Below are 26891 nucleotides of genomic sequence, written 5' to 3' on the forward strand. Positions count from 1 at the left end.
AAGCATGCTCAGATGAAATATTTGGAGAATTTAGTTATCAAACTCCAATAAATCTCTTCTGAGTATTTTTGAAATGAGATTCTTTTGAGGCTCATTACTTGGCCAAATTTAAGCAAAATTTCATGTGGACAGCAAAAGGCACATCCCTGGCACCAGTATGAACTTCTTGCCAAAGTCTGAAGCATGGAGGCACCGGAGCTTCTCAATGGAACTGTTGTAAAAATGTTTTAAACATGGGCAAAACAACATATTTTCCCCTAATCTCATTTTTGGAAACAACTAACCCAATTAGACAAACTTTGAAATAAAAATTTAGCCTGAGACAGACACCCAGCACAGAAAATTTCAGCCAAAACGGTTAGAGTTAGGCAAAGCTACAAGTAAGTGAAAACAAGGTCTCAAAATGGAAAGTATTGGATGACCTTAATCTTATAGGCAATGCTACCAGCTCCATTTAAAATAGAAAAAAAACACTGAATAAAAAAAATTATTTTTAGTTAAGCTAAGCGTTCATTATAAATAATGAGAAAAACATATAGAAAATGAAATTATTTGACATTTTTTAAATTATTCATTTTTAGCCATGTATATACAGAACATAATGTACTGGAAAAATATCCAGGACTTGCATATTATTTTTCCCACTTTGTAAACACATATGATTTTTAACTTACCCCTCCTAGTTCCTTAAGATCCTTCTCTAATTTTTCAGAGATCACATTAGAGGGAATATCAAGATAAAACACCTTCCCAGTAAGTGGCTTATATTTCGATTTCTCTGTCTTTGTGGTATCTTTTTTCAAAGTTTTCAGAGAAGGTTTATTTTTTTCTGTTTTTCCTTGCGTTCCACCTGTTGTCAAAAGGGTAGATAATTTAAATAGGATTATATTTTATGTACTTGTGTGTTTACAAAAATACATTTCCCTGTTTAAGGCCAAATTCAAGCAGGGAGAGTAGGGGAAGGATAAGCAAAGGTGCTGCATGAGCAGGATACATTTTTGATTAACTGTGACCCTAAAGCACACAAGAAAAAAAAGTACCTTAAAAATAGAGCACCTAGCTTTAAAATAATACAATATTAAAGTTTTGTTCATTATTTCATTTTTCAGAAGACATTTTGATGCCTATCCAAAATAATTTAAAAACAATGACACGAATATTAAAGGGGAGCAACCACCAAAGGCCCCAATCCTGCAAACAAACAGTTATGTATATCCTTAACTTTAAGCATGCAAGTTTACTCAATGACTCCAGCTGGATTACTCACAGCTTAAAGTTAAGCATGTGCATAAGTATTTGCAAGTGTGGGGCCTAATTCATTCAAATTGTTCTCTTAGGGCATGATCCAAAACCCACTGAAGGCAGTAGAAAGATTTCCAGTGAATTCAGTGGATATTGTTACCAAGTCCTTACAATTCTACTGCTAAAATCCTCTTTTACAGTTGATTTTCTTTTTTACCATTAGCAGTATAATGTCTTCTTTTCTTTCCACCCGATTTGCCAAATATTATGTTGTGTTTGTAATGATGCACCACTAGAAAATTTACTGGTATCATCAAGGACACACAATGTTCTGGGAACTGAAAGTACCTCTCTTTACTATTCTCTTAAAGTAGCAATACTATGTTTGGGTATGCTATCTGCAAAACAAATATTTAAAGACAAACAAAATATCAAAAAAGAAGATTAACAACTAGTTTCTCCTCTGTCACTTGACTTCAGATTTGTTAAACAGGTAGAAGAACTCAATCCAACTCCCATTTAAATCACTGAGAACTGGATAGGGTCCTAAATGAGGGTAGAATTTGGATCTAAACAACCAATAACCACTCAATAATTCAATTTTTCTAAACAGCAAAAGAATTTTAGGATAATATCTCACTGCAATCATTCATGGAAGAACTATTTCCACGGGACTTCAGATTAAAATTTTGCCAACATACTAGATTAAAAAAAAACTAAGTACGTTTTAAAAATTAATACTGTCTTTTCTTCTGCTCTGTCAGTCATTTTATTTAGATTGTAAAACCTTTGTGACATGGATTTTCCCTTGTTATGTGTATGTACACTGCCTAACACAATGGGATTCCATACTGGGTGGAGGCCTCCAGGTGCTGCCATAATATGATTAAATAAAGTTACAATAGTATTATGGTAGGACCTACAGGAATCTCTCATCCTGGGTGAATCAACTTGCAAGAGTGGGACCTTAAACGGAAAATGAAAGGTAACTACAATAATTTATATAATCAATTATCTTATCTAGGTTACTTTAATACCAGAAATTAACAAGACAAATACATTTTTAATACCAAAAGCCTCATTCCTGCAAGCTGCTCTGTGAGGATGGGTTTCAGAGTAGCAGCCGTGTTAGTCTGTATCCGCGAAAAGAAAAGGAGTACTTGTGGCACCTTAGAGACTAACAAATTTATTTGAGCATAAGCTTTCGTGAGCTACAGCTCACTTCATCGGATGCATTCTGTGAGGATGGACCTGCTGCGAGGTCTAATGATGTCAATGCGGGGGGAGGGGTCTCTGCCTGCATGGAGAAGTTTATAGGGCCTAGGCCTAATCTACTCTTCCATATATCTACTAATTACTTATTTTCAGCACTTCAGACAGCTTGTACAATGAACAGGCTAACCAGTTTCACTTATTTCTAGTCAGTTTCATTTTTTGTTCTCATGTATCAGCATAAAGCAGTATTGAGCTTCCAACACTAGAGAGAGAGATTTTAAAAACCTAACCATTTCAGCTTTCTTTTGAATTTTCAATTAGCGGAAGGTGGTGGTATTTACAAATACAGCAGAGATATTCATTTATCCATTTTGTGTTTGAGTTGTTGTTAATAACACTGCTTCAATAAGACTATCTGAACAAATAAAATTAAACATGTTTATGCATTTGTAGGAAATGGTACATCAGGCTTCAGTCCTAAAACCAGTGCCATGCTCCTAGACCCTTGAGCCCACCAGGAGACAAAATGCTGGATTGAGGCCCCATCATAGGTACTAATTAAATGTCGCCCCATTGTTATTTGAAGGGCTTGAGAAAAGCAGTTCCCTGTTAGCAATTTACCCAAATTAACTTGTTAAAAAAATCCATTCCAGCAACTGAATGAGATTTACAATCACTTTGAACTGCTTTCCATTATAGTTTAAAATCACATGGGGAAAGACCATCACCTACTTGTAACTTGTCTTTTGTTGCTAATCCTCATAGCATTTGGTTTCATTTTCCTGGTGAGTCACATTTTTCTGTCCACCTTCCTTCCGAGGGTTATGAGCTGCAGGAGAAATAGTTCAACAGAGAATTTAAACGCCCGAGAGAGGGACAGAGGCAGCCCATGCACACTCCCCACACCGAGTTACGGCTCCCTGGCTTCCATCCCCAACACACTGCTGCTTCCAAGTCCCAATCACCTCAACCCCAGCCACCACGCCTCTGCTTCTCCGTCCCTCGCTCCCCACGCCCCAGCCACCGCTCCCCCATCCCTTTTCCAACCGTCACCCCCGCCCCAGCCACCGCTCCCCCATCCCTTTTCCAACCGTCACCCCCGCCCCAGCTCCCCCTGCCCCTCTCACAACCGTCACCCCCACCCCAGTCACCGCTCCTCCAGCCCCTCTCCCAACGGTCACCCCCACCCCAGCCACCGCTCCCCCTGCCCCTCTCCCAACCGTGGCCCCAGCCACCGCTCCCGCTCCCGCTGCCCCTGCGCCCTAATCGCGGATGAGGAGGGCGCTGCTGTTGCTCGCTCACCGTAGGCTCTAAGGCCGGTGACCGGGGCAATTTCCCGCCTCACGAGTCCGACCTCAACAAGGGCCTACTCGCCCGGCCTGCTTCCTTCCCTGCGCGTCCCGCCGGCGGGCGGGGCTGACTAGCACCACCCCCTGAGGAGGCGGCACGGCCGACGCTGCCCGGCAGAGGGGGATGCTGGCGCAAGGCTAGTGTCGGTGCCGGGGCTGCCCTTTCCCCCAGCGCTGGGAGCAGTGACTCGGAGTGGGCTCCTGCCTCCCAACAACCCGGTACGGGACAGCGCGCGGGCGGCCTCGGGGGACGAGCTCTCGGGGTGGGAACGCTGCGGTAGGGGCCACAGGTCCCTAAATGGGGGAGCGACATCAGTGGCCGCAATCCTGAGGCGATGGTGCTTGGGGAAGGAATGGAGGCAGTTGTCACTAGTGGGGGAGGGTGTGGGGGGGAGAAGGGGAGCTGTAGTCACTAGTGGGGGAAGGAGATGGGGGGAAGGAGTGTGGGTTGTAGTCACTAGTGTGGGGATGTGAGAGGGGTGTGTGTGTGTAGTAGAGGCTGATGTTCCTAAAGGGGACTGTGTCTGGGGGGGCGGCGGCGAAGGAGCTTTTCAATGAGGAGAGCAAATTCCTTTCAGCCTGGGGTGTGGGCAGAAATCTGTAGGAGGACATGATCTTGAGGAAGGGTTGATTATGTCCCTTCAGTTTCGAGGACTGAAGTTTCTGAGGCCTTATCTTTACTAGGGTCGGGGGAAGTGTGTTCTTAACTAGAGTTAGCTAATTCAAGGGAAAATCCCAGTGAACTTGAGTTAGCTCACCCAAGCTAAGAGCACACCTTTTTCCCAGTGAAAGCCTATGGGGGCATGAATGATACCAGCCTTTTTGGCGGTGATACATGGACTCTCTGGAGGTATATGAGCTTGTGAGAAGATCTGTTTAGACATAAAGAAAGGCCCTGAACCATTAGAGGTCAGGTTTGTTTATACTAGAAACTTTTGCAGCTTTAACTATATTGATATAAAAATGCATATACGTTTCAGGAAGCAAGGTAAGCAATATTGATATAATTGTGCCCTGACTAGGGCTTATACTGGTGTAACTATATCGGTCAAGGCAAAAAAATACTTGTAAGAACCAGCAGTGCTGGGACCAAAGGGATTCTGTGCTGCTGTATAGCTAGTGGAGGGCTTTGTGAGGCTGGGCTTAACAGGAGGTACTGCCCAGCAGGACTTGAGTGGTGGTCCTTCGGAGCCCACTGATTGGCTGGTACCAGTACTTAACCCAGGAAGCTAAGAGGGGAAGGTGTCTGAGCAACAACATGGATTGCCTGCTTTCTGCTGCTCTAGACTCTGCTTGCACTAGACCGTAGATTCCAGCTTCTGACCCTAATTTGTTCTTGGCTTTGCTCTTCTATTGCTGTTTGTAACCTGGCATCTGACCCTCATCTCCTGGTAGCCTGCCTACATCCTGACTCTTAGTTTGTCCTCTGGTCTGTCTTGTCCTCTGACCTCCTGCTACTTGACTTGGCTCAACTCCTGTTCCGACCACTAGGTCTGACCACCGTTGTCCAGTCGTGACACAGACATAGTTTTAGGGGTTTAACTTTTCTAGTTTAGGTGAGGCCTAAGTAGAAAGATTGCTGAGACACCATTGGTGAAAATGTTATAACAGCGGTTATATAAAATTTTATGATTTAAGAGTTCCTATCTATTCCTGATGTATATGATTTTATGGCATCCCATGTCCCATTTTTATAATCTTATTATACTCAAACCTTTTTCTGTCCTTCACCATTGTGCATGCATGGCTGCTTAGGATGTGGTTTTTTGTTTGTTTGTTTTTGAAGAGTTGCTTATAATTAGTAGACTCGCTGCATTGACATAACCTTCGAAGAAAACAATATTATAATATTTATTTTTCAATAAGGAAAACAAAGAACAGGAACTTGCAGATGCAAGAAAATAATTGCCAACAATGGTAAATCTACTGCTGTTTTGCAGTTTTCAGTTATAGCTTTCTATGCAATTATATTTCAAGTTTCAACAGAATTCTTATCATGTCATGAAATATATCTTGTAATTAATGAATTGGACCATGGGTTTGTTAGAATGTTCCATCAGTTCAAATGTCTTTTTCCTAATGAATCCTGCTTTATTGCAACACAGCTGAGAATTTTTTTAAGAAATCTGAATTTGCCAGAAACTGGATATTTGTAAGGTAACCCCCGTTTGCTCAAAATGGCGCTATGTCCACCTCTAGTGGTGGCTAGGCACCCGAAAGAATAATGAGTCTGCTTCATCCTTGGCTAACAGATATTTCTGAGGGCATTCTGCACCAAAAAATTAAAAATTCTGAGCACAATATTTTAAAATTCTGCACATTTTATTTGTCAATAAATAAATGCAGAGGCTCCAGCATAGCAGTGCATGAAGGTGGGAAATCACCCTGCAGCCTTCCTATCTTGGGGACATGAACTCAGTGATGAGGCTGCACTCAACCCTGACATAGCACAAGGCCTGGGCTTGCCCCAGAAACACTCTGGGGCCCTGCCCCTCTGCGCTAGGTGCATGAGGTGTGGGGCAGGCAAGCTGCCTCAATCAGGCAGTGGCCAAGTGTGGAGGGGCTTGGTGTGGGGTTAGAGGATTCGGTGTGGGACAATCTGGGTGCAGGCAGCTCAGTGGGTGGTGTAGCTGTTGGGGGATCTGGATGCACAGAGGCTTCTCTGCGGGGGGGTTCCAGATGCAGGGGCAGTGGGACTTTGCAGGGACTTCCAGGTGAAAGTTGTTGGGGCTCAGCGGAGGGGTCTGGATGTGGGGTCTCAGCAGGGGAGTCTGGGTGCTGGAGTGGGGCTTGGTGAGGTGCGGGTCTAGGTACAGCTAATTGGGGTCAGTGGTGTGGGGGTCTGGATGTGAGGGCTCAGGGTGGTGCAGGGGTATGGTGCTCATCAGAGTTTGGGTTTGAGTGTAGGGAGCTCAGTGGGGGGGGTGGTCTGGCTGCAGAGGTGGGGGTCCAGAGGCAGGGAGTCACGGTGCAGAGGGCTCCAGATGTGGGGTTGAGGTTCAGTGGGGTTTGGGTATGGAGGGCTAGGAAGGTTCTGGGTGTTCGGAGTGAGGCTTGGTGGTGGTGTCTGGGTATAGGAGGTCTGGATGCATGGGGGTTGGGCGGATGGGGGAGCAGCTCCCTGTACAGTGACCCTTCAGCTGGGGGAGGTTTCTGAGGGTGGGTCTGACATAGCCGCAGCCACTCCTTGCAGGGGAAGAGGAAGTCCTGTCCTCTCCTGCCTCTAGCCCAGCTGGGATTAGCAGCTGATCTCAGCTCAGGGTAGGAGCCACTGGCTGCGGTATGCCCAGCCCTGTGGTGATTTACCTCTTCACTGGCTGCTCCGGGTGCCTGAAACAATGTACCTGTGCAGCTAGTGAGTGGTGTGTGACTGCTCTTGCATTTTCCCTTTGCTTCCCTGTCAGAAAGTCATTTTTCTGCAGGGAAGCAAATAAATATGTGGGGAACATGAATTCTGCGCATGCCTGGTGGTGCAGAATTCCCCCAGGAGTAAACAGAGATGTATTTTAGCTCATGCAGTAGAAGCTCTTGCATTTAGCTCCAGAGGGTCTCAGGTTTGATCCCCACTGCCAATGCCCATGTATGGGTTGGCATTACAATAACAAATCTGTGTTTTTGATATTTACAGGTCTTTACAGGATTTTAATGGAGCTGAACTAGAGGCTTATTAAAAGAGAACAATTTGAAGTACTTACTACATGTCATAATGTCCACTTCTCCATTACAATGCCCTTCTCAGTCTTTAAAATTTCTTATTCTCAAGTAGTAACTTCTTTAAAATGCCTTTTAAAGCCTCTTTGCTGTTCATCTTGAATAAAGCACTAAAATTAGGGATGAATGTGGAGCTGAAACCTCCCTTTAATATAGGTGTGATGCGCAGGACTTCTCCTACAAGACTGATCTTCATTTACTGTTCCTTTGTGTGTGAGACTGGTCAACTTTTTTTTTTTTTTAACTCTAACTGATATTTATGTTAGTATTGTAACCCTTCTGCCAGGTACCAATGGCAGCAACAAGGACAACATTCAATAAAACTATGGCTTGAACCACCACCCACATCTGTACTCCTACCTCTGGCTCTGGGAAATCAAAATAAAACCTCCCTGGTCACTTCTGAGGGTGGGTTTTCCCCACTCAGAGCCCTGGAGAAACATGAAGTCATAAGTATCTTTTTATTTAGGGAAAAACAATAAAAACATGAAAACCATAAGAAAATGAACAGCCCAAAATCAGTGCACCAGGAGTCTGATCAGGCATACAGTTCCAAATTGTAATTGTCTTGCTCCTTGACCCAGAACTCTTACTATTGTCAGGAAGGAGTTAAAATTCAGCTAGCAGAAAAGACAGAAACTGCTGAGACGCAAGGACATAGTTTCTGTCAATACATGATACCTTAGCTCAGCATATATGGTCAGTGCCCGCCCAGTAACTCAGTTCTTAGAGCAGAACAAACCCTCCCTTCACAGCCCACCAGATATCTAAGCACTCATCCCTATCCTCCACCCACCTCGCTTCCTTCCCCCACAAGGTGGTTATAGAGGTTTGATGCAATTAGGATGACCTCTATATGTACATACTGTTCTTATTTTTATCTTTGTTCAGGGTTCTCTTGACTTGTAACAATGTCTGTCTCTGTATGAACAAATAAATGCAAATTAATTGTTAAGAGAATGTATATAACTGGCCACTCTGGTACCATATCTTCGAAGCTGCTTGTCAGTCTTCCCGGTACCGTGAATAAATCCCCTTCAGTATTGTCTGTGCTTGTCTGATTCTTGGGAAAAGATTCTTTTCCCTAACAGTGTCAATACAAACCACACTTACCCCAAACCCCACTCACTGGTCCAATTAGATTCAGTGGAAGCTGAGAAGTTGCTCTGCTCTGTCTGACTGCACCGGTCCAGAGAGAACCACTCCATGTCCCACTCTGAGGCGTAGCTACCTGATCCAATTCTGTGATATTACTTTTGTTTTTGCTGGCATTGTGAGCCATGGCATAGCAAAGTCAGCTTAGTGCTGTTGCCATCTGTACAATCAGCTCTGCGTGACTACAGCCGTTGTTCCAGTCCTGCAGATTTACTCCACACAGGGCAAAGAATCTTCAGATGGAAAACGAAGACAAGACCCTTGCAACTGAACTCTTAGTCCTTAGGATAAAGCTGTTTTCCCCTTGTTTGTGCTGGACTTGAGTTTTGTTACAAAACCAAAGTCCCTATATAATCAGGGTCAGTGGTTCTCAACCTTTCCAGAATACTGTACCCCTTTCAGGAGGCTGATTCGTCCTGTGTATCTCAAATTTCACCTCACTTAAAAGCTACTTGCTTACAGAATCAGACCTAAAAATACAAAAGTGTCACTGCACACTATTACTGAAAAGGCCTCTGTGTATCCCTGGTTGAGAACCACTGCTCAGGGTAATCTATTCATTCCAGGGCATACCCTGCACAATTCCTATGTCCTTTCATGAGTACAGTAATAATAATCTATTATTATTTATACCTTGAAAACAAATTCCAACTAAAGCAGCAAAACTCAGAAGATGGAATTATAGATAAACAATATTGTTTTTGTAAATGAAGCTGGTCATAGGTGGCTTTTTCCTTTCTTCCCTATAGAGGGAGCAGAGAGTTCAAGCCCTCTGTCTTCTGGCCTGGGACTTACAGTATGAATGCAAGAGAAAACAATACAAATCCAATATACAAAATAGCCACAGTGTCTTGGTTGAATCCAACTTTGATGGGTTGAGGGCCTATCTGCAGCTTCCACCCACTGCCTGGGATCCACCCTATGTTCTCTCCCCGGTTGTAGTACCCCTTCTGCTGATGAGGCTCTCCAACACTTCTCCAGCTTAACATGCTTGCACAATGTGTTTCTTTATATATTGGAGTTGCAAGTGATTTCCTTATGAAGGTGCAGTGATTGTGAATAGTTAATGTGATGTCTGGGTGTGAAGGCATTTCTTTGCTTTTAAGAATATCTGGTGGGTTTTGCATGCAAATAACCTTAACTTTTAACCAAATTTTTGTTTGGTGAAGATGTAAGTTCCCAAAATATTTTGACTTTTGGTCCTATATGGCTTATTTTGCTTCATAGAAGAGCGTGTGAGGGGAGATCTTCAAAGAAATCAGCTAGGTTCCATCACTGGGAGTGTGGAATCCTTTTCTGAACCCAAGTTTATAAACCACGTTACAGATGTAGTGTATCTTCCTTCCTACTGTGACCAAGGGTTTGGGAACTTGTGAGTTTGCTATATGAAGGATTCTCCTTTTGAATAGGATTACTACCTATTGGGGAAATGTGTGTGGTCTATGTTTTGACAGTAGTTTTAATACAAAATAATTTTTAAAAAATGCTAAAGAGACAATGTGGAGTGGTTGGCAAACAAGTTCCTTATTTGTTTCACTAACAGTCAAATCAAAAACATGCTCTAGAATGGTGGTTTTCAAACTTTTTTTCTGGTGACCCAGTTGAAGAAAATTGTTGATGCCCTTGACCCAACGGAGCTGGGGATGAGGGGTTTGAGGTGTGGGAGGGGGCTCTGGGCTGGAGAAGGGGGTTGGAGTGCAGGGGGGTGCAGCTCTGGGCTGGGGCCGGGGATGAGGAGTTTGGGGTTCAGAGGGAGCTCTGGGTTTGGGGGGGGCTCAGGGCTGGGGCACGGGCTTACCTTGGGCAGCTCCCTGTCAGCAGCGCAGCGGGGGTGTTAAGACAGACTTCCTACCTGTTCTGGCACCATGGACTGCGTTGCGCCCCAGAAGTGGCCATCAGCAAGTCTGGCTCCTAGGTGGAGGCGCATGGCTCTCACCCGCAGGCATTGCCCCCCACAGCTCCCATTGGCCAGGAACCAGCCAATGGGAGTGTGGAGCTGATGCTCAGGGCAGGGGCAGCGCGCAGAGCCCCGTGGGCCCCCCTGGCCTAGGAGCTGGACATGCTGCTGGCCACTTCCAGGGTGCAGCATGTTTTCAGAACAGATAGGGACTAGCCTGCCTGCCTTAGCTGGGCAGCACCGCCGATGGGACTTTTAATGGCCCAGTTGGCGGTGCTGACCAGAGCCACTGCAACCCAGTGCCTTACATTCGGTGACCTAGTACTGGGTCACAACCCACAGTTTGAAAACCACTGCTCTAGAAGAGTTTTAAAGAGATTTGTCTGCATCATGTAGCCAGTTAAGATTAGCCTTTATAATGGGGAGATTAAAGTCATTAGGTAGTAAAGACAAATAATAGAGCACAGCATTTATATAGAACCCTTTAAAATTTACAAGAACTTTGCAACATCAATAAAATAACAGCTGCACTAGTTATATGTACATTTAGTAAGACATGCCTTGACTTTTAGATCATACTTGTCCCACATACTATTCTTTGGACTTGTGGCTTTCCTGGCTGGTGAGGACAGGCTGCTGGCTTCTCCTGGCCTTTGTTCAAGAAATGAAAACTTGATGTCAATAATCTCATTAACTATTGGTCAATACTGCATGTTCTATTTCTGGGTAAGATTATAGAGACTTTTTTTTATGAGATAAGCCTGAGTATCCAGATGTCTGTTCTTCTTGAGTCTTTTCAGTCTGGGTACAGACCTGTATAAGGGGCAAAAACAGCCCTAATAGCATTGGTTGATGATCTCTTCCTGGTGATGAGGAAGATCAAATGTCCATGCTGATATTGATAGATCTGTTAGCCTTTGGGAGTGCTGACCATGAGGTATTATTGACTTGCTCTTGGATTGCAGTAGGGATGGATGTGCTGTTCTTTAATGGTTCCACCCTTTCCTTACAGAGCACACCCAGAGAATGGTGTTGGGCAAGTGCTCTTCCTCCTTAAAGACAATGTTGTAAAATTCTGCAGGGAAACATTACTCCTCGGGGAATTCTGCGCCACTGTCCATGTGCAGAATTCATGTCCCCCATAGATTTTCTTTGCTTCCCCGCAGAAAAATGATTTTCTGACAGGGAAGCAAAGGGAAGATGCAAGAGCAGTCACGCACCACTCCCTAGCGGTGCAGGCACATCATTTCAGACACCCAGAGCAGCCAGCGGAGAGGTAAATCACCACAGAGCTGGGCACACCCCAGCCAGTGGCTCCTACCCTGAGCCGGGATCAGCTGCTAATCCCAGCTGGGCTGGAGGCAGTAGAGGATGGGACTTCCTCTTCCCTTCAAGGAGTGGCTGGGGCTATGTCAGACCCACCCTCAGAAACCTCTCCTAGCTGTAGGAAACTCAGCATCCTCCACGCTTCCTGTCCCCATCGCTCCTCAGCTGCGGGGGGAGGGGTCACTGTACGGGGAGCTGCTCACCCATCTGCCCAACCCCCACACATCCGGACTCCCCATACCCAGACACCCCTGCCAAGCCTCACCCCGTACACTCAGAACTCCCCTAGCCCTCCATACCCGAACCCCACCCCATGGAACCTCAATCCCTGCACCTGGAGCCCTCTGCACCTAGACTGCCTGCCTCCAGACCCCCACCCCTGCACGCAGCTCACCCGCCAGTTAGCTCCCTTCACTCAACCCCCCACTCTGATGAGCACCACATCCCTGCACCACCCTGAGCCCTAACAACACTGACCCGCAATTAGCTGCACCCAGACCCCCACCACGCCCCACTCCCCCAGCACCAGACCTCTTCACTGAGCCCCAGCCACTTTCACCTGGAAGCCCCTGCAGAGTCCCATTGCACCTGGAACACCCCCTCTGCCCACTCCCCACGAGCCTCTGTGCATCCAGATGCCCCCACACCTAGACCCTCTACTGAGCTGCCTGCACCCAGATTGTCCTACACAGAATCCTCTGACCCCACACCTGGATCCCCCCATGCTGAGCCCCTCCACACTTGGATCCTGCCTGCCCCACACGTGGTGCCCCTAGCGCAAAGGGGCAGGGCCCCACGTTGTTTCTGCAGCAGGCCCAGGCCTTGTGCTGTGTCAGGGTTGGGTGCAGCTGCACCGCTGAGTTTGTGTCCCTGGGATGGGGGGTGGGGAGGCTGCAGCGTGATCTCTCACCTTCGTGTACTGCCATGCTGGAGCCTCTGCATTTATTTATTGACAAGTAAAACTTGCAGAATTTTAAAATATTGTGCGCAGCATTTTTAATTTTTTGGCTCAGAATTAGTAAGTTTTTGGCCGCAGAATGCCTTCAGGAGTAAAACATATATCTTCTCCTGTTCAGCATGAGTGTGGTGTTGCTAGGATGGTTAGCGAAGAGGTATGGCCTGCAGTGCTTTCAGAGTGCTGACAACATCCAGCCGTTTCACTTGAACTAGCAAATGCTGTTCAGCTTCCTAGCTTGGGAAGATGTGGACATGGATTAGAGCCTCTTTATTTTTAATGTTTAAAAGGTATTAAAAATCTAAAGTTAAATATGTATCAGAGTTTTTTGTTTTAATTTTTATTTAAGTAAATATAGATCTAATTTTTTTTCAGAACAAGCTGTAGAACAAAAACATTTTCTAACTTTTACAATAGATAACTTGATATTGGTATGCAAACAGAAGACTTTACACTACACTACTATTGCTTTATTTAGTCATTTATTTTTTCTAATGATTTTTCCATAAGTTTTTTGAAAACAATCTCGTTTCTGTTTATTAATAGGGTGCTTTTCTATGAGAGGAAAATTATGGGTTCTGAAGAGAATACCAAAGAATTGTATAAAATAACCCCTACTCAGCAAGCAATTGCCTCTTGTTGTGGAGCTATTGTTACATCACTCTTGGGTAAGACAAAATATTGATCAAACTTAGCATAAAGTAAATCATAACTCTATCTTTTTTTTAGACAATTTTAAAAGATCTTTAAACATTTATTTTACATATGTTTATTCTGCTGTACTATAGCACAGTAAAGCCTTTTGATGTGTTCTCTATCAGCATTACCATTTAAGTATTTTGAACGCACGAATACTTTGGAATCTTTCCAGTCTCTTGACAAAATGTAGTCACTTCCAAAAATGGGAACAATTTTTATTAACTTTTATCATTGTTTCCCCTCCCTTACTCTGTAGTGTCACAGAAAGGTAAATTATTCTATCTATAATCAAAATGAGGCTAAACAAGTTTTGATTCAGTAATTCCTACTTCTGAATCATGGATGACAGATAAAGGTCTGTGTTGTAAGTGGTCTGTTTACTATGCTAGTCTTCAATCCTGAAAGCACTATGCATGTGAGTAATTTTACACACGAGTCATCCCACTCAGTTCAGTGGGGCTATTCACCTGCACAAGTGTTCGCAGGATCGGGAATTCAGCTATAATGAACCTGAAAAGTAAATGTATTGGAGAATTTCTTCATTGAGAAAAAGAAATAATTTTAATTTTTTAGTGGCAGCATGAGTTAGTGGACAGACCACAAGGCTGGAAAAAAAAGACAGGAAGCCAACAACTTTCAAACTACTATCCCAATTCTGACTTGCTGCATAGACTTGAGCATGTTCCAGCTGTATAATGAGGCTAACACCTGTCTTGTAGGAGAGTTGTGGAGATTGATTCATTACTATAAAGTGCTTCAAAGCTGAAAAATATTATAAAAAGCTAACAGTGGTGTTTAGTTAGAGGAATTTTCGGTTGAGTTGGCTGGAGGGAGAATAATATGTGGAAAGTTTCCTTTGTTTCCCCCTCTGATGTGGCTTGTGTGCACTTTTGTGTGGGTACGTCTTCACTAGCAACATAAAAGCACTGCCGCAGCAGCGCTTTAACGTGGCTGTGTAGTCACGGCACCAGCACTGGGAGAGAGCTCTCCTAGCGCTATTAAAAAAACGACCTCCAAGAGGGAAGTAGCTAATAGTGCTGGGAGTGCAGCTCCCAGTGCTGGTGCACTGTCTACACTGCCACTTTACAGTGCTGAAACTTGCAGCGCCTAGGGAGGTGTTTTTTCACCCCCCTGAGCGAGAAAGTTGCAGCACTGTAAAGTGCCAGTGTAGACAAGCCCTGTGTGTTTTTAATGGCATCCAGAAGTGAGGGGTACTTAGACCCAGTCCTGCAAACAGTTAAGCACATGTGAAAATTTTTGTAAAGTTATGCATTTATTTAAAAATTTACAGAATCAGAGATGTACTTTCTGACTCTTTGAGATCTCTTTGAGATACTGAAGATATTTGGAGCACTCTTCTTGTTAATCCTTTGCTACTGGGTCCACCCCTGACGATTAATGGCACAGCTACTGACAAAAAGTCAGCTATTTCTTCAGTGTCCGTTTTCAAATACATGTAGCTTCTTTAGAGTAAATTGCAAGATTTGGGATTATTTTTATTTTGAGATACTTTTTATTTTTTGCTGACTACTGCTTCACTTCCTATTTGGAGGCATGGATTGATTGGCTTATGTGGGAGAGGCCATGATTCTGAAGCTTGGTAAAGGAGCGTGTGTGTGTGCGTGTGCTCTGATAGCCTGGGCATTCCTGTTATAAGAACTGCTCAAGAGAGACTATCAGGACTGCCCTTGATTGACAGTCAAGGGACAGATGGGATTTGCCAGCAGGAGTCAGCTTCTATCATTTTGCAGCGGAGATGGAATGCTGACCTCAGCTATAACTAGGGCTCCCTATATTCAGTGGGACCTGATTCTGCGACAGCAATGCCTAAAGTTCCTCAGCAACCACTGCTGAATTACATGGCAATATCAATTTATTCTATTCCCTCTCCTCCAATACATGCAGCTGCATCTGGTAGTTTAAAATACTAATTGACATATAATATTTTATTTGATTATTTTAAAGGATGAGTTTTTCACTATGCTCTCCCTGAACGCTGCACAGTCCTTGGCTCCTGCGGTCTTCTGCAAAGAACCCAGATCGGAAACTCCTTCCATGTTTTTGTAAGAGAAGGGACCAGCTTATGGCCTCCTTTAGCAGCTCATTTCCTGGGACCTTACTAGCTGCACTGTTCTCCACACTGCCCAGCTCATTAGTTTATGCTTCTGGTTCCCCCTCTCCCTGGCTGTAAGATAGATTTCAACTCTGTGTGACTACATGGAGCAGTGCTGATCACGTTCACTGTAATCCAACTGCCACTGCATAATGGAGAAATCTGGAGAGCAAGAGCCAGCTGCTGGCAGGTCCCAACCAGGAGGGAAGATGGAAAACTAAATGTTGGGGTTTCTGCAGCAAAAAAGACAAACTTGAAGCAAAAGTGCGTAATTCCATAGCATATTTGGGCTTGTGTACACACAGAAACTGCACCAGTATAACTAAATCAGTTTCTAGTTCATTTTAATTGCAGACTCCTTATGTGGACACTCTTTAATCTATTGTATTAAAGTGCCTAGTATTGATTTATCTTAATTTTGTTGGCTAGTGGAAAACAGTTAAAGAAAACATATGAGCATCCATCACTTTGTTGTTGTGCGGAGATCACATGTGACATACTATAGTTTTTTTTCAAATAAAGCCTGAAATAATTAGCAGATGTTGTAGTTTGCAAGTATAAACTTCCATGCTATATTGTTGCTAAATGAATTGCTTCAACTTTAGTATTGTTTTTTTACTTATTGACATGCTGTGGAAAATATTTTAGTTGAGCTGCAGAGGATTTTTTTTATAAATTGGGTTTTTGCCCTTTTTCTGCTATATTATGATATATGATTATAAAGAAGGCCAAAATAAGATGATGTATGATCTTCCTTGGATTTGCCAGAGGACCTTTTAGGAGTCTCCAGACATGTGTATTATGAACTCTTATACCTTAGCTGACAGGGTGGATGTGTCTGGATCTTTAATAAAACCATCCTCCTCTCCCCGCAACCTTCCATGTACGTTAAGAATTGTAATTATATTAGGTGTTACATTTCTTGTTTAGCAAATAGTCTCACTAAAGATCCCTTACCTCTTAGTTGTTCTGCTTTCAGGCCTTGTCTACATTGGGGAACTGTTAACCAACGGGAATTTTTTTTTTTTTTTTGTAAATTTCTCAACATAGATGTGACCTGGGTCTCCTCAGATGTCATATTTCACTACTCCTCCAGTCACTGTAGCTTTTAGCATAGACTTTAATTTCTAAAGTGAAAAGAGAGCTGATTTTTAACAAAAAAGCCAGTCCCCCATGCATGTAAAGAAGCAGAGGAGAGCACAAGTCAACTTTTTTTACTTTGCAGATTGCCATTAAAATCAATTAATGAAATAGATAGGTATGCACTAGCACACTGTGGGTACTATGTTGCTCTGATAATATGGACAATTGCTTAATTGGCATGCACTGTTTCTACTGTGGTATGCCATTTAAATGATTCTGCTGTGCGGTTTTATACAGATTCAACAGTACAGCTTAATGGCACACACCTCTTTGATTAGGTTTTGAATAATCCCCGTGCTCTTCTAAACGTTTTATGTCAGTCTATCTGGTGGGAAATTAAAAGACAAAGGGATAGCTGGTCACCTACAAGCCACATAGGATATTAGCTATTCTTAGTCCAGCAAAACATCTGTTAAACAGCTTCTCTGTTTTCTCTAGCTGATACCTTGTGTGACATTCTGTACCTTGGGGGAGCGCCCTGTAAACCCCATGTTCTTCATTTAGATATATTTGTAATCTTGTGTATAAAGCATGCCATGTAAGGTATCAGTGGAAAGGTTATGATCTGCTGAAACCCACTGTTCTAAATATGTATATCATTAATGCATATGAAGTTATGAGAATGTGCTGTATGGTTGTCGCTAAAATGTGCTGTGGGTTTGGGGAGTGCTCAGATACTAGCTTTCCAGAGATAATGACAAGGGAACAGGTAACCAAAGCCCTGGTGGATTGTGAACAGACATTATCATCCATTGTCCAGCAGAGGAGTTACAATTCAACCACTCACTCACAGGAGACACACCAGGGTATTGCTTCACCTTGGGACTCAGCAATGCCCACTAGACATGCCTGGACTTGTGTTCTCCAAGCACATGGACTAAGGGTATAAAACAGAACACAGGGGCCTACTGCGTGGCCTTTCTCATTCCCTCACCTATGCTGCAAGCAACCAGGACACTCAGAAGACTGAAGACTCCCATAGAGGGGACTGACCCAGGTTTCAAGGCTGTACTATGGAGTGCAATATTCAGTGGGGTAAGGAAAAACTGTTTCATCTAAATGTTGCCCAGTCTAATAGGGTTGAGAGTTTAGACTCTGTGCTTTTATTTTGGTAACTAACTCTAACTTTTCACTTACAATCTATCTTTTGTAGTCAATAAATTTGTTTAACTGTTTATTTTTACCAGTGAGTTTGCCTGAAGTGTTTGGTAAGGGTGGTTGCTCAGGTTTACAAAGGCTGGTGTATATCCACTTTCCATCAATGAAGTAGTGAACCAATTAATACATTTCCACGGTTTGTCTTGAGCAGTGCAAGATGTTATATTCCTGAGGTACAAGGCTGGGAACTGTGGGGGATTTGGCTGGTGCCTTTCTCAGTGTGATTCATGAGTGGCTCTGGATACATTCATGCAATCTAGCTGGGTGTGGGGCTCCACATGCGGTTGTGCTGAGTGATAGCAGCACCTGGAGGGACTTGCTGCTTGTCACTAGCAAAGCATTGTGAGAGACCACCTAGGCTTGAGAGTTAAGGGGGCACAGCGGTCCCACAGTCCCAGGCTGCACCCCAGGGATCCAGTCACACCTTGCAAAATGATTATTTTCTTTTTCTGAGAAATAATTATTGTAGTAGTTGTGGAAGCTCATGACATTGTATCAGAATTGATGTGCTGCTACTCTTCCAGGGCTTGCAGTGTGTTCCTAAGGAGGAAATAATACATCTAAAATGTATACATCAAAAAGTCATGTGATTCTTTTTTGGTTTGTTTTAGTGACACCTTTTGATGTTGTCAAAATTCGACTGCAAGCCCAAAGCAATTCATTTGCTAATGGTAAATATACAGGTTTTTAAATAATTAAAGTAATCTGATATCTTTATAAATACTTTCCATCTTAATAATTTTCTCCAAATCTATTTTAAGTGTACTTCTACTCTGAAAAATGATGATGTAAGGTTCTGTGTTTGTCTCAATGGCTTTAGTTTGAATTTGCTTATTTTTTTTAAAGAAAAGATTCCTACCCCTTCCTGCCCCAACTTTCAGCCCTGCAGACTCAACTAGGACCAGAAAGTCCAACTGTGTGTTCTTTCTGACTTGCATGTCATCTCTAGTAGCAATGTTTTTGAGGTCCAAATTCTGCCCTCAGGTACAACTCTGCAACTCCAGTATTGTTATTTGAGTTGTACAGATGTAACTGAAAGCAAAACTTGATCTTGCAGTTTGAACTAGGGTTAACAACCCTCCCAGTTTTGCCAGGAAGTCTCCTGGAATCAGGCTCTATCTCCTGGAGGTTACTGAAACCGAACTGGGAGATTTTAGGCCTCTAAAAGTCTGGCGGCGCAGCAGGGCTAAGGCAGGCTCCTTGCCTGCCCTGGCCCCACGCCGCTCCCAGAAGCGGCTGGCACGTCACTGCGGCCGCTGAGGTGGCAGGGGGGTCTCTGCGTGCTGCTCCCGCCCCGAGTGCTGACTCCGCAGCTCCCATTGGCTGGGAACAGTGGTCAATGGGAGCTACGGGGCAATGCCTGGAGGCAGGGGCAGCGCGCGGAGCCTCCTGCCCCCCTCTCCAGGGGCCACAGGGACGTGCTGGCTGCTTCCAGGAGCAACGCTGGGCGAGGGCAGCAAGAAGCCTGCCTTAGCCCTGCTGTGCCGCTGACCAGGAGCTGCCCGAGGTAAGCGTCACCTGGCCAGAGTCTGAACCACTCACCCTCTCCTGCACCCCAGCCCTGAACCCTCTCCTGCACCCAAACTCCTTCCCAGAGCCAGCAGCCCTGCCGCACCCCAATCCACTGTCCCAGCCCTGAGCCTCCTCCAGCACCCAAACTCCCTCCCAGAACTTGCACCCCGTCCTGCACCCCAACATCCTGCCCTAGGCTCAGCCTGAAGCCCCCTCCCACACCTCAACCCCCTGCCCCAGCCTGGTGAAAGTGAGTGAGGGTGGGGGAGAGTGGGTGGGGCCTCAGGGGTGGGGCAAGGGTGTTTGAGTTTGTGTGCTTAGTGTGTGATTGGCAACCTTAGTTTGAATTTATTTGACAATTATGTTGATGCTGAGCCAGAGAAAATTCTAGTTCTCTCTTCTATAGCTGTGTTGACTCTATGATGTCAATAGGAGTAAAAAAAGTAGCAAAAACTTATTTTAGTCAATTGAGTGTCCAGGGAGGTTGAAGTGTTCTTACTTAATTTCAGACCTAAAAGTCGCAATTCTTCAATTAAAAAGCTTCAAAAACAGACTCCAACGATTAATTGCAGAAGTGGAATTAATTTGCAAACTGGACACCATTAAATTAGGCTTGAATAAAGACTGGGAGTGGATTGGTCATTACACAAAGTAAAAACTATTTCCCCATGCTAATTTTTCCCCTACTGTTATTCACACCTTCTTGTCAACTGTTTGAAATGGGCCATCCTGATTATCACTACAAAAGTTTTTTTTCTCCTGCTGATAATAGCCCACCTTAATTGATTAGTCTCGTTAGAGTTGGTATGGGAACCCCATTTTTTTCATGTTCTCTGTATAGATTATATATATATATAATCTTCCCACTGTATTTTCCACTGCATGCATCTGATGAAGTGGGTTTTAGCCCATGAAAGCTTATGCCAAATTAAATTTGTTAGTCTCTAAGGTGCTACAAGTACTCCTCGTTCTTTTTGCTGATACAGACTAACATGGCTACCACTCTGAATTAGGTATAACTCAGTACACCCAGGAAGATCTCTTATGTAAGAAGGTGCCGTTTTTACATAGTCACTCTTCTGACCGCATCAGTATTTCGACTATGAAGAGCACAGGAGCATTGCAAAACTATATACAATCGAGTAAGGAGAAATAATCATCAATATATTTCAGTTAAATATTCCTACAAGAGATTTATTATTATAAAACCATGGTTACTGAAATCCTAATTCAATAGTAAAGCCCATCTCCAGAGTTTGAGGAGAATTTTGAGAAGGAGCAATAATTCTTATTTGGTCACTTGTGTGAACAGAAAGCTAAAATGATATGTTGTGGTCTTACACTTCTGTCAAAGATGTACCAATTTATTCTTGCTATTTACTTATATATAATTAACAAAGGAGAGAGAGAGCAAGAAAAGAAATGAGATGGTGATCAAAATACGTAAGTCCCTGCTCTGCCACAGACTTCCTGTGTCACCTTGGGCAAAGTCATTTAAACTCACTGTGCCTCAGTTTGCCCATTGGTAAAATGGGGATAATAGTACCTACCCCACAGGGTAGATGGTATAAATGAAATCTGATTTAATTATATCCAAATCCTTTCCTGTTTTCTTGCTCCTTCAACAGCCACTAATGTAGCGCCAGCTCCATTAATCCTTAACTCTAGGTTTTGGAGTCTGGGTAAGCAATTTCATTTAGTCTAGCTGGGATGTGTTTGGTAGGTGTTTTTGCTGCTCTACTCCCTTTCCCTTTTTAATACCAGCCTTTATTGGCTTTCCAAGTTTATTCTGCCCCAGTTGTCAGACCAGCATATTTGTTTCCTATATGATTGATTTAGAAATGCTATTGAATGGTAAAGATATTGCAGGAGTTAACTGTTTCCTTATATGTAACTTTTTATTAGGAAAATGTTTTGTATACTCCAATGGCCTTATGGATCATGTATATGTCTGTGAGGATCAGAACAGCAAACCCTGGTATAAGAAACCTGGCCATTACAGAGGGATGTTGGTAAGGAAGTTATATTTAAAATACTAAGTATATTGGGAATGTGTTAAAGATAAACACTGATATACTACCAATTAAACCTCTTAAGGAGTTCATGTACTATCCAGTGTTGTTTGAGAGGGATTTCATATTGCAAGACAATATCACTAGGAGTGTACATACTTTGACAGTGCAGATTTTATAGAAGATTTATCAACATGTTTAAATATAGCAAGTATCTCATAAGATTTTTGTTTTTCTTTCTGACACACTACTTACTGTAAAAGAGTAAGGTTCAGATCCATGCAGATCAGATTGCAGGGTTGGTTTTTGCACTTTCGTTAATCAGCATGCAGGACCTAAGCTAAAACCTTAAATGTAGACACAAAACAGTACTTAGTAGCTCCCATATTATTCCTTTTCCTTTTTTTTAAATTGGAACTTCAACTCTAGGAAGAATGGATGAATGCTGAGCTTATTATTTTTGTGTGTCCAGTTTTGTGCTGATTTCCAAGCATAATGGCTCCTGCAGGGCCTTGCCTTATCCAGTCAATGCACATCTGACAAGATGTGCTGGGTAGCTAATGGTATACTGCGCATATGTGCATATGCAGAATACCATTCCTTCACTTTAAATTATGGTAAAAAGTTCTAAAAATCATAATGTCTGAACCAAAATGTTCATAAATGTCTGAACCAAAACTAGAACCAGGTCTGTTGGTTCCACCCACAATTCCTAAGCCACTATTCTGAGTTCCATTTTATTTTAGTTACTTTTATCTGTTATAACAATACAATTATTAGTAGTTATCCAAAGTGTTTGAGAAGGGATCTGTCTTTTTTTTCTCTCTCACACACATTCACCTAGAACAATCATAGACTAATTAAGACAAAGGATAGGTGGAAAGGGAAGCCACAACTTCTTCCTGCCAAGATGCTGACCCACTGATCTTCCCTCCCCAGTCTGAAATACATGCATAATAATAATTATCTGTACTTACTGTACTATTCTACCTGCAGATCTTTCAGAATTTTACTGAGTTGTATATGCATTATTAGCCCAATTTAAAGGTTGTCCTAGTTAAGTACAGGGGTGAAATCCTGGCTCGATTTGAAGTCAATGGGACCAGGATTACACCAGGTGATTTGAAGCAATTTTGTAGAAGAGACACTAGAATCTAGAAATTAAAGCACAGGACTCCACTTCAGCCACCAGATTTCTTTTCTTAACTCTTGTGTAAACTTACTACATAATAGAGGTATTCAAGAATTTTCTAAATTTCAGTGAGCTTTTTTGCAATTTTTAAAAATTATTCATGAAAAGTATTGGGGGATTTTTTTACGAGCTTTTCACGTGATTGAAGTTTTTTGAAAATTTCAATGAATGTTCACAAAATAGATTTTTTTTCCACAAATATTTGTCTGCATTTTTCAATCAACTCCACTGTATAATCTTTAGTAAGTCACTTAAATTCTGTTTGTTTGGTAAATGATCTTATGCACATTTCTCCATTGGCATTTTGGTGGGGAATACAAGAGGAGGATTAATTTTACCAGATTCTGGAGTTTTCTTTTACTTTTGGAAAGTAGTTATGGACAATTGAGGCTAATTAAACTGTCCTTTATTACCATATAATTGGGTGTCTAATTTTCAAGAAATTGCAGTTTTTAAAAAAATATTTTAATATTTTTGCCCTTGAAAGCCTCTTGCATGAACTAACATCAAATTCTGTTAACATAGCATGTAACTAATAAGATGCATGTTTTCCCTGCTCAGTCATTACTTTTTGTTGCATCCCTTCTCGCGTCCTTCCTCTGTACTGTTTTAGACTGTAAATTCTTTGGAGCAAGTTTGTAAAGTGTCCAGCACACTTTGAGCCCTGTGTAAACATTAATTATCTTGCTGGAATCACATCACAACAAAAAGTATATTAATTAGGGGAACAAATGTTTGGCTAGATCCTCGCTAGGGTAAATCAGCTAATGGAACTGTGCCAATTTACCTCCCTTGAGGAAGTGGTTCGTTATATTTAATGGTATAACAAACAAAGGGCATATATTCAAATGCAGTACAGGTATGTAGTGACAGAAAATCGTCATCCTATAATGATTGGTGACCAATCTGAAACTAGCTAGTAGTCCACATAGTTTCTATCGGCAGTGTCTACATCACCATAAAACCCCATCCTAATTTTGGCCAAGCATCATAATCATTTTTGCTGTTAGAGGTCAAGTACTAACTAAGCATGGAGAGTGAATTATCTTCTTATACTTGGAGGTAGTTCTTTCAGGTGACAGTAGAGGTGTGTGGGTGGGATAGTTTGGGGAAGCTTTCACAGTTGCTGCCTGTGCTGTACCTGTTTTGAAAGTAATTTGTTGCCAGTCATATCCATCAAGCTTCTTTGATGGCTACTGATGTTATAAACTAAGGTCCTGATCCTGCAAATATTTATGTACATGCTTAACTTTATACATGTGAATATTCTGATTGATACCAATGGAGGAACTAGTACTTAAAGTTAATTATGTGTGTAAGTATTTACAGGATTGGGGTGTTAGTGTGACAAACCATTTTTAGTGTACTACTTTCTCCTGCAGTGTATTTTTAATTCCATCTCCTGCCCACCAACATAATTGTTACATGAATTGGAGAGTTAAATAACTAACTAATGATCTGCATTTGGTTATTATTTTAGGATGCGTTTGTGAAAATTATTAAAATAGAGGGTATTAAATCACTATGGAGTGGACTTCCTCCAACGCTGTAAGTTACAATTTCATATATTCCATAACATGTTTTAAAGGGTGGTTATACTTCATTATTTTGACCAGTGAGTATGCTTATTCTTAAGTGTTTAATTTTAGACAATTTACAAGTTTCCCAAGTTAACTTATCAGTTACATCTGGAAACCTTCAGAGGCAAGACTATAACTTCAGCCAGACAATGAGATTTCTCCATCCAGCCTCTTTGATGCATCCTCAGTAGCTGTGCAGAGACATCAAACCTTTGACTACCAGTCTTATGCTAATACCTTTCACACTTCCAAGTGCAATATCATTGTTCCCTCTTTGTCAGGTGGTTTTTTGAGAGCATCATATCATCCTGGCAAGAACAGGAATTAAGGCCCAGATCCATAAAGGTATTTAAAGTTCCTAACTTCCATTGAAATCAGTGGAATTTAAGGGCTCAAATATCTTTTGGGATCTGGGCTCAAGAGCTCTATCTGCAGAGTACCAATACTGCATTTTTCATGCCAAGAAAGTGGCTATCAAGGCAAACCTATCATTATTCCTTAAAGCAAACTCCATAACCTATAAATCACAGAACATAGTGCTACAATCTTCTTGACCCAAGCAATAGCACTAAGTATGCCTTCAGTGTCCACCCAGCACTATAACTATATAAAGACAAAAGTGAAGCTCTGATGAGATAAAGCTTGTTACTTGTGGTCTAGCTTGTTACTTGTGGTCTAGCACCTGGCTATTTCAAGGCTTTAAGGTCATAAGTATCTGAGCCCTGGTCTACACTAGGACTTTAGGTCGAATTTAGCAGCATTAAATCGATGTAAACCTGCACCTGTCCACACGATGAAGCCCTTTATTTCGACTTAAAGGGCTCTTAAAATCGATTTCCTTACTCCACCCCTGACAAGTGGATTAGTGCTTAAATTGGCCTTGCCAGGTCGAATTTGGGGTACTGTGGACACAATTCGACGGTATTGGCCTCCATGAGCTATCCCAGAGTGCTCCATTGTGACTGCTCTGGACAGCACTCTCAACTCAGATTCACGATTGTTTGCCGTTGCTCTGACGCAGGGAGGGGCGACTGACGACACGGCTTACAGGGTTGGCTTACAGGGAGCTAAAATCAACAAAGGGGGTGGCTTTACATCAAGGAGTATTTCAGGCAGGACTTCACGGAGGGTTCCAATAAGAAATGGTGCACCTAAGTTATTGTTCTTATTGGAACAAGGAGGTTAGTCTGGCCTCTGATTGATACATGGCTAGATTTACCTCGCTGCACCTTCTCTGTGAGTGACTGCAGTGTGACCTAGAGGAATGAGTCCCCTAGACGGGGGGGCGGGGTGGGGGGGGGGCTTGCAAATGAGTACAAAACAAATCTGGTCTATTTCTTGTTTTGATACACTCCATCTATCTTTTACATCTTTGGCTGGCAGCAGACGGTGCAGAAGGACTGCATGCCATCCACATCTCATGGCTGCTCAGCAGAAGATGGTACAATAGGACTGCTAGCCATCCTCATCTCTTGCCTGCCCGGCAGAAGATGGTGCAATAGGACTGCTAGCAATCCGTATCACCTGCCTGCTCACCATAAGATGGTTCAATAGGACTGACTGCAGGACTAAAGAGAATGACTTGATCAAGTCACTCCAAATTTAGTCCCTGCGCCCATGTCTGCCCAGGCGCTCCTGATCGACCTCACACAGGCGACCAGGAGCACCTCGGACATGACGATGACGGCTACCAGTCCTATTGCACCGTCTGCTGCCACAAGGCAATGGGTTGCTGCTGCTGTGTAGCAATGCAGTACCGCGTCTGCCAGCACCCAGGAGACATACGGTGACAGTGAGCTGAGCGGGCTCCATGCTTGCCGTGGTATGGCGTCTGCACAGGTAACTCAGGAAAAAAGGCGCGAAACGATTGTCTGCCCTTGCTTTCACAGAGGGAGGGAGGGAGGGAATGGGGGCCTGACGATATGTACCCAGAACCAGCCGTGACAATGTTTTAGGCCCATCAGGCATTGGGATCTCAACTCAGAATTCCAATGGTCAGCAGAGACTGCGGGAACTGTGGGATAGCTACCCACAGTGCAACGCTCCAGAAGTCGACTCTAGCCTCGGTTCTGTGGAAGCGCTCCGCCGAGTTAATGCACTTAATGCACTTAGAGCATTTTCTGTGGGGACACACACACTCAAATTTATAAAACCGATTTCTAAAAAACCGGCTTCTATAAATTCGACCTAATTTTGTAGTGTAGACATACCCTAAGTGGATCAGGTGGTATATACCTGAGCCAGGCAAGACAAAAAGTTATTCTTCAGCACTCAGGCTACACTTCCTAGGAATAGAAATGGCCTCTTGGGTGGAGGCATACATTGCTTAGGAAGGAATCTGCACTGTTGCCTAATTGTTCTCCATGCATTTTTTCAGTAAATATATCAAAGCTGACTTGTAAGCCTCATCCAGTGTTGTTTTAGTGACAATGGTGTTGCATGATATAGTAACTCAGGAAAAAGACTCTATGCGTATTTATTTCAAATTCTGTTTTATGTTAGGCTAAGTTGTTTTACCTACTTACACACTGTTGATAAAATCCAACTGTAGGATCTGTGGTCCTTATTATGCTAAAGAATAAGAAAATTTAGATGCGCTTACCCCAACATTTTCATTCTTCAAGAAGTAAGA

General features: G+C 42.9%; 2 protein-coding genes across 5 annotated transcripts in view; one reads left to right on the top strand and one right to left on the bottom strand.

The window, feature by feature from the left end:
• The window catches only part of DBF4 (DBF4-CDC7 kinase regulatory subunit), a 54843-nt gene extending 50881 nt beyond the window's left edge, over nt 1-3962 (bottom strand). For 3 of the 4 annotated variants that reach the window (XR_012638312.1, XM_074945975.1, XM_074945976.1), the window contains exons 1-3: nt 3760-3912; nt 3190-3286; nt 675-850 (exon numbers count right to left, since the gene is read on the bottom strand). Coding sequence is in view for 3 of the 4 variants with exons in the window: in XM_074945975.1 (XP_074802076.1) it covers nt 675-850; nt 3190-3235 (222 nt within the window). In the remaining variant the exon portion in view is untranslated. Of the gene's footprint in view, nt 1-674; nt 851-3189; nt 3287-3759 lie in introns of all 4 variants that reach the window. The other variant, XM_074945974.1, reaches the window with a different exon arrangement.
• Nucleotides 3963-4777: 815 nt separating this feature from the next.
• SLC25A40 (solute carrier family 25 member 40) overlaps nt 4778-26891 on the top strand; it is a 79859-nt gene continuing 57745 nt past the window's right edge. Inside the window, exons 1-6 of the mRNA XM_074945982.1 lie at nt 4778-4794; nt 5673-5723; nt 13397-13518; nt 18575-18634; nt 21381-21487; nt 24160-24227. Of these exons, the coding sequence (XP_074802083.1) occupies nt 5698-5723; nt 13397-13518; nt 18575-18634; nt 21381-21487; nt 24160-24227 (383 nt within the window). The 5' untranslated portion in view covers nt 4778-4794; nt 5673-5697. The remainder of the gene's footprint in view (nt 4795-5672; nt 5724-13396; nt 13519-18574; nt 18635-21380; nt 21488-24159; nt 24228-26891) is intronic.

The sequence above is a fragment of the Natator depressus genome, chromosome 2, assembly GCF_965152275.1.
Source record: "Natator depressus isolate rNatDep1 chromosome 2, rNatDep2.hap1, whole genome shotgun sequence".
NCBI lineage: Eukaryota > Metazoa > Chordata > Testudines > Cheloniidae > Natator > Natator depressus.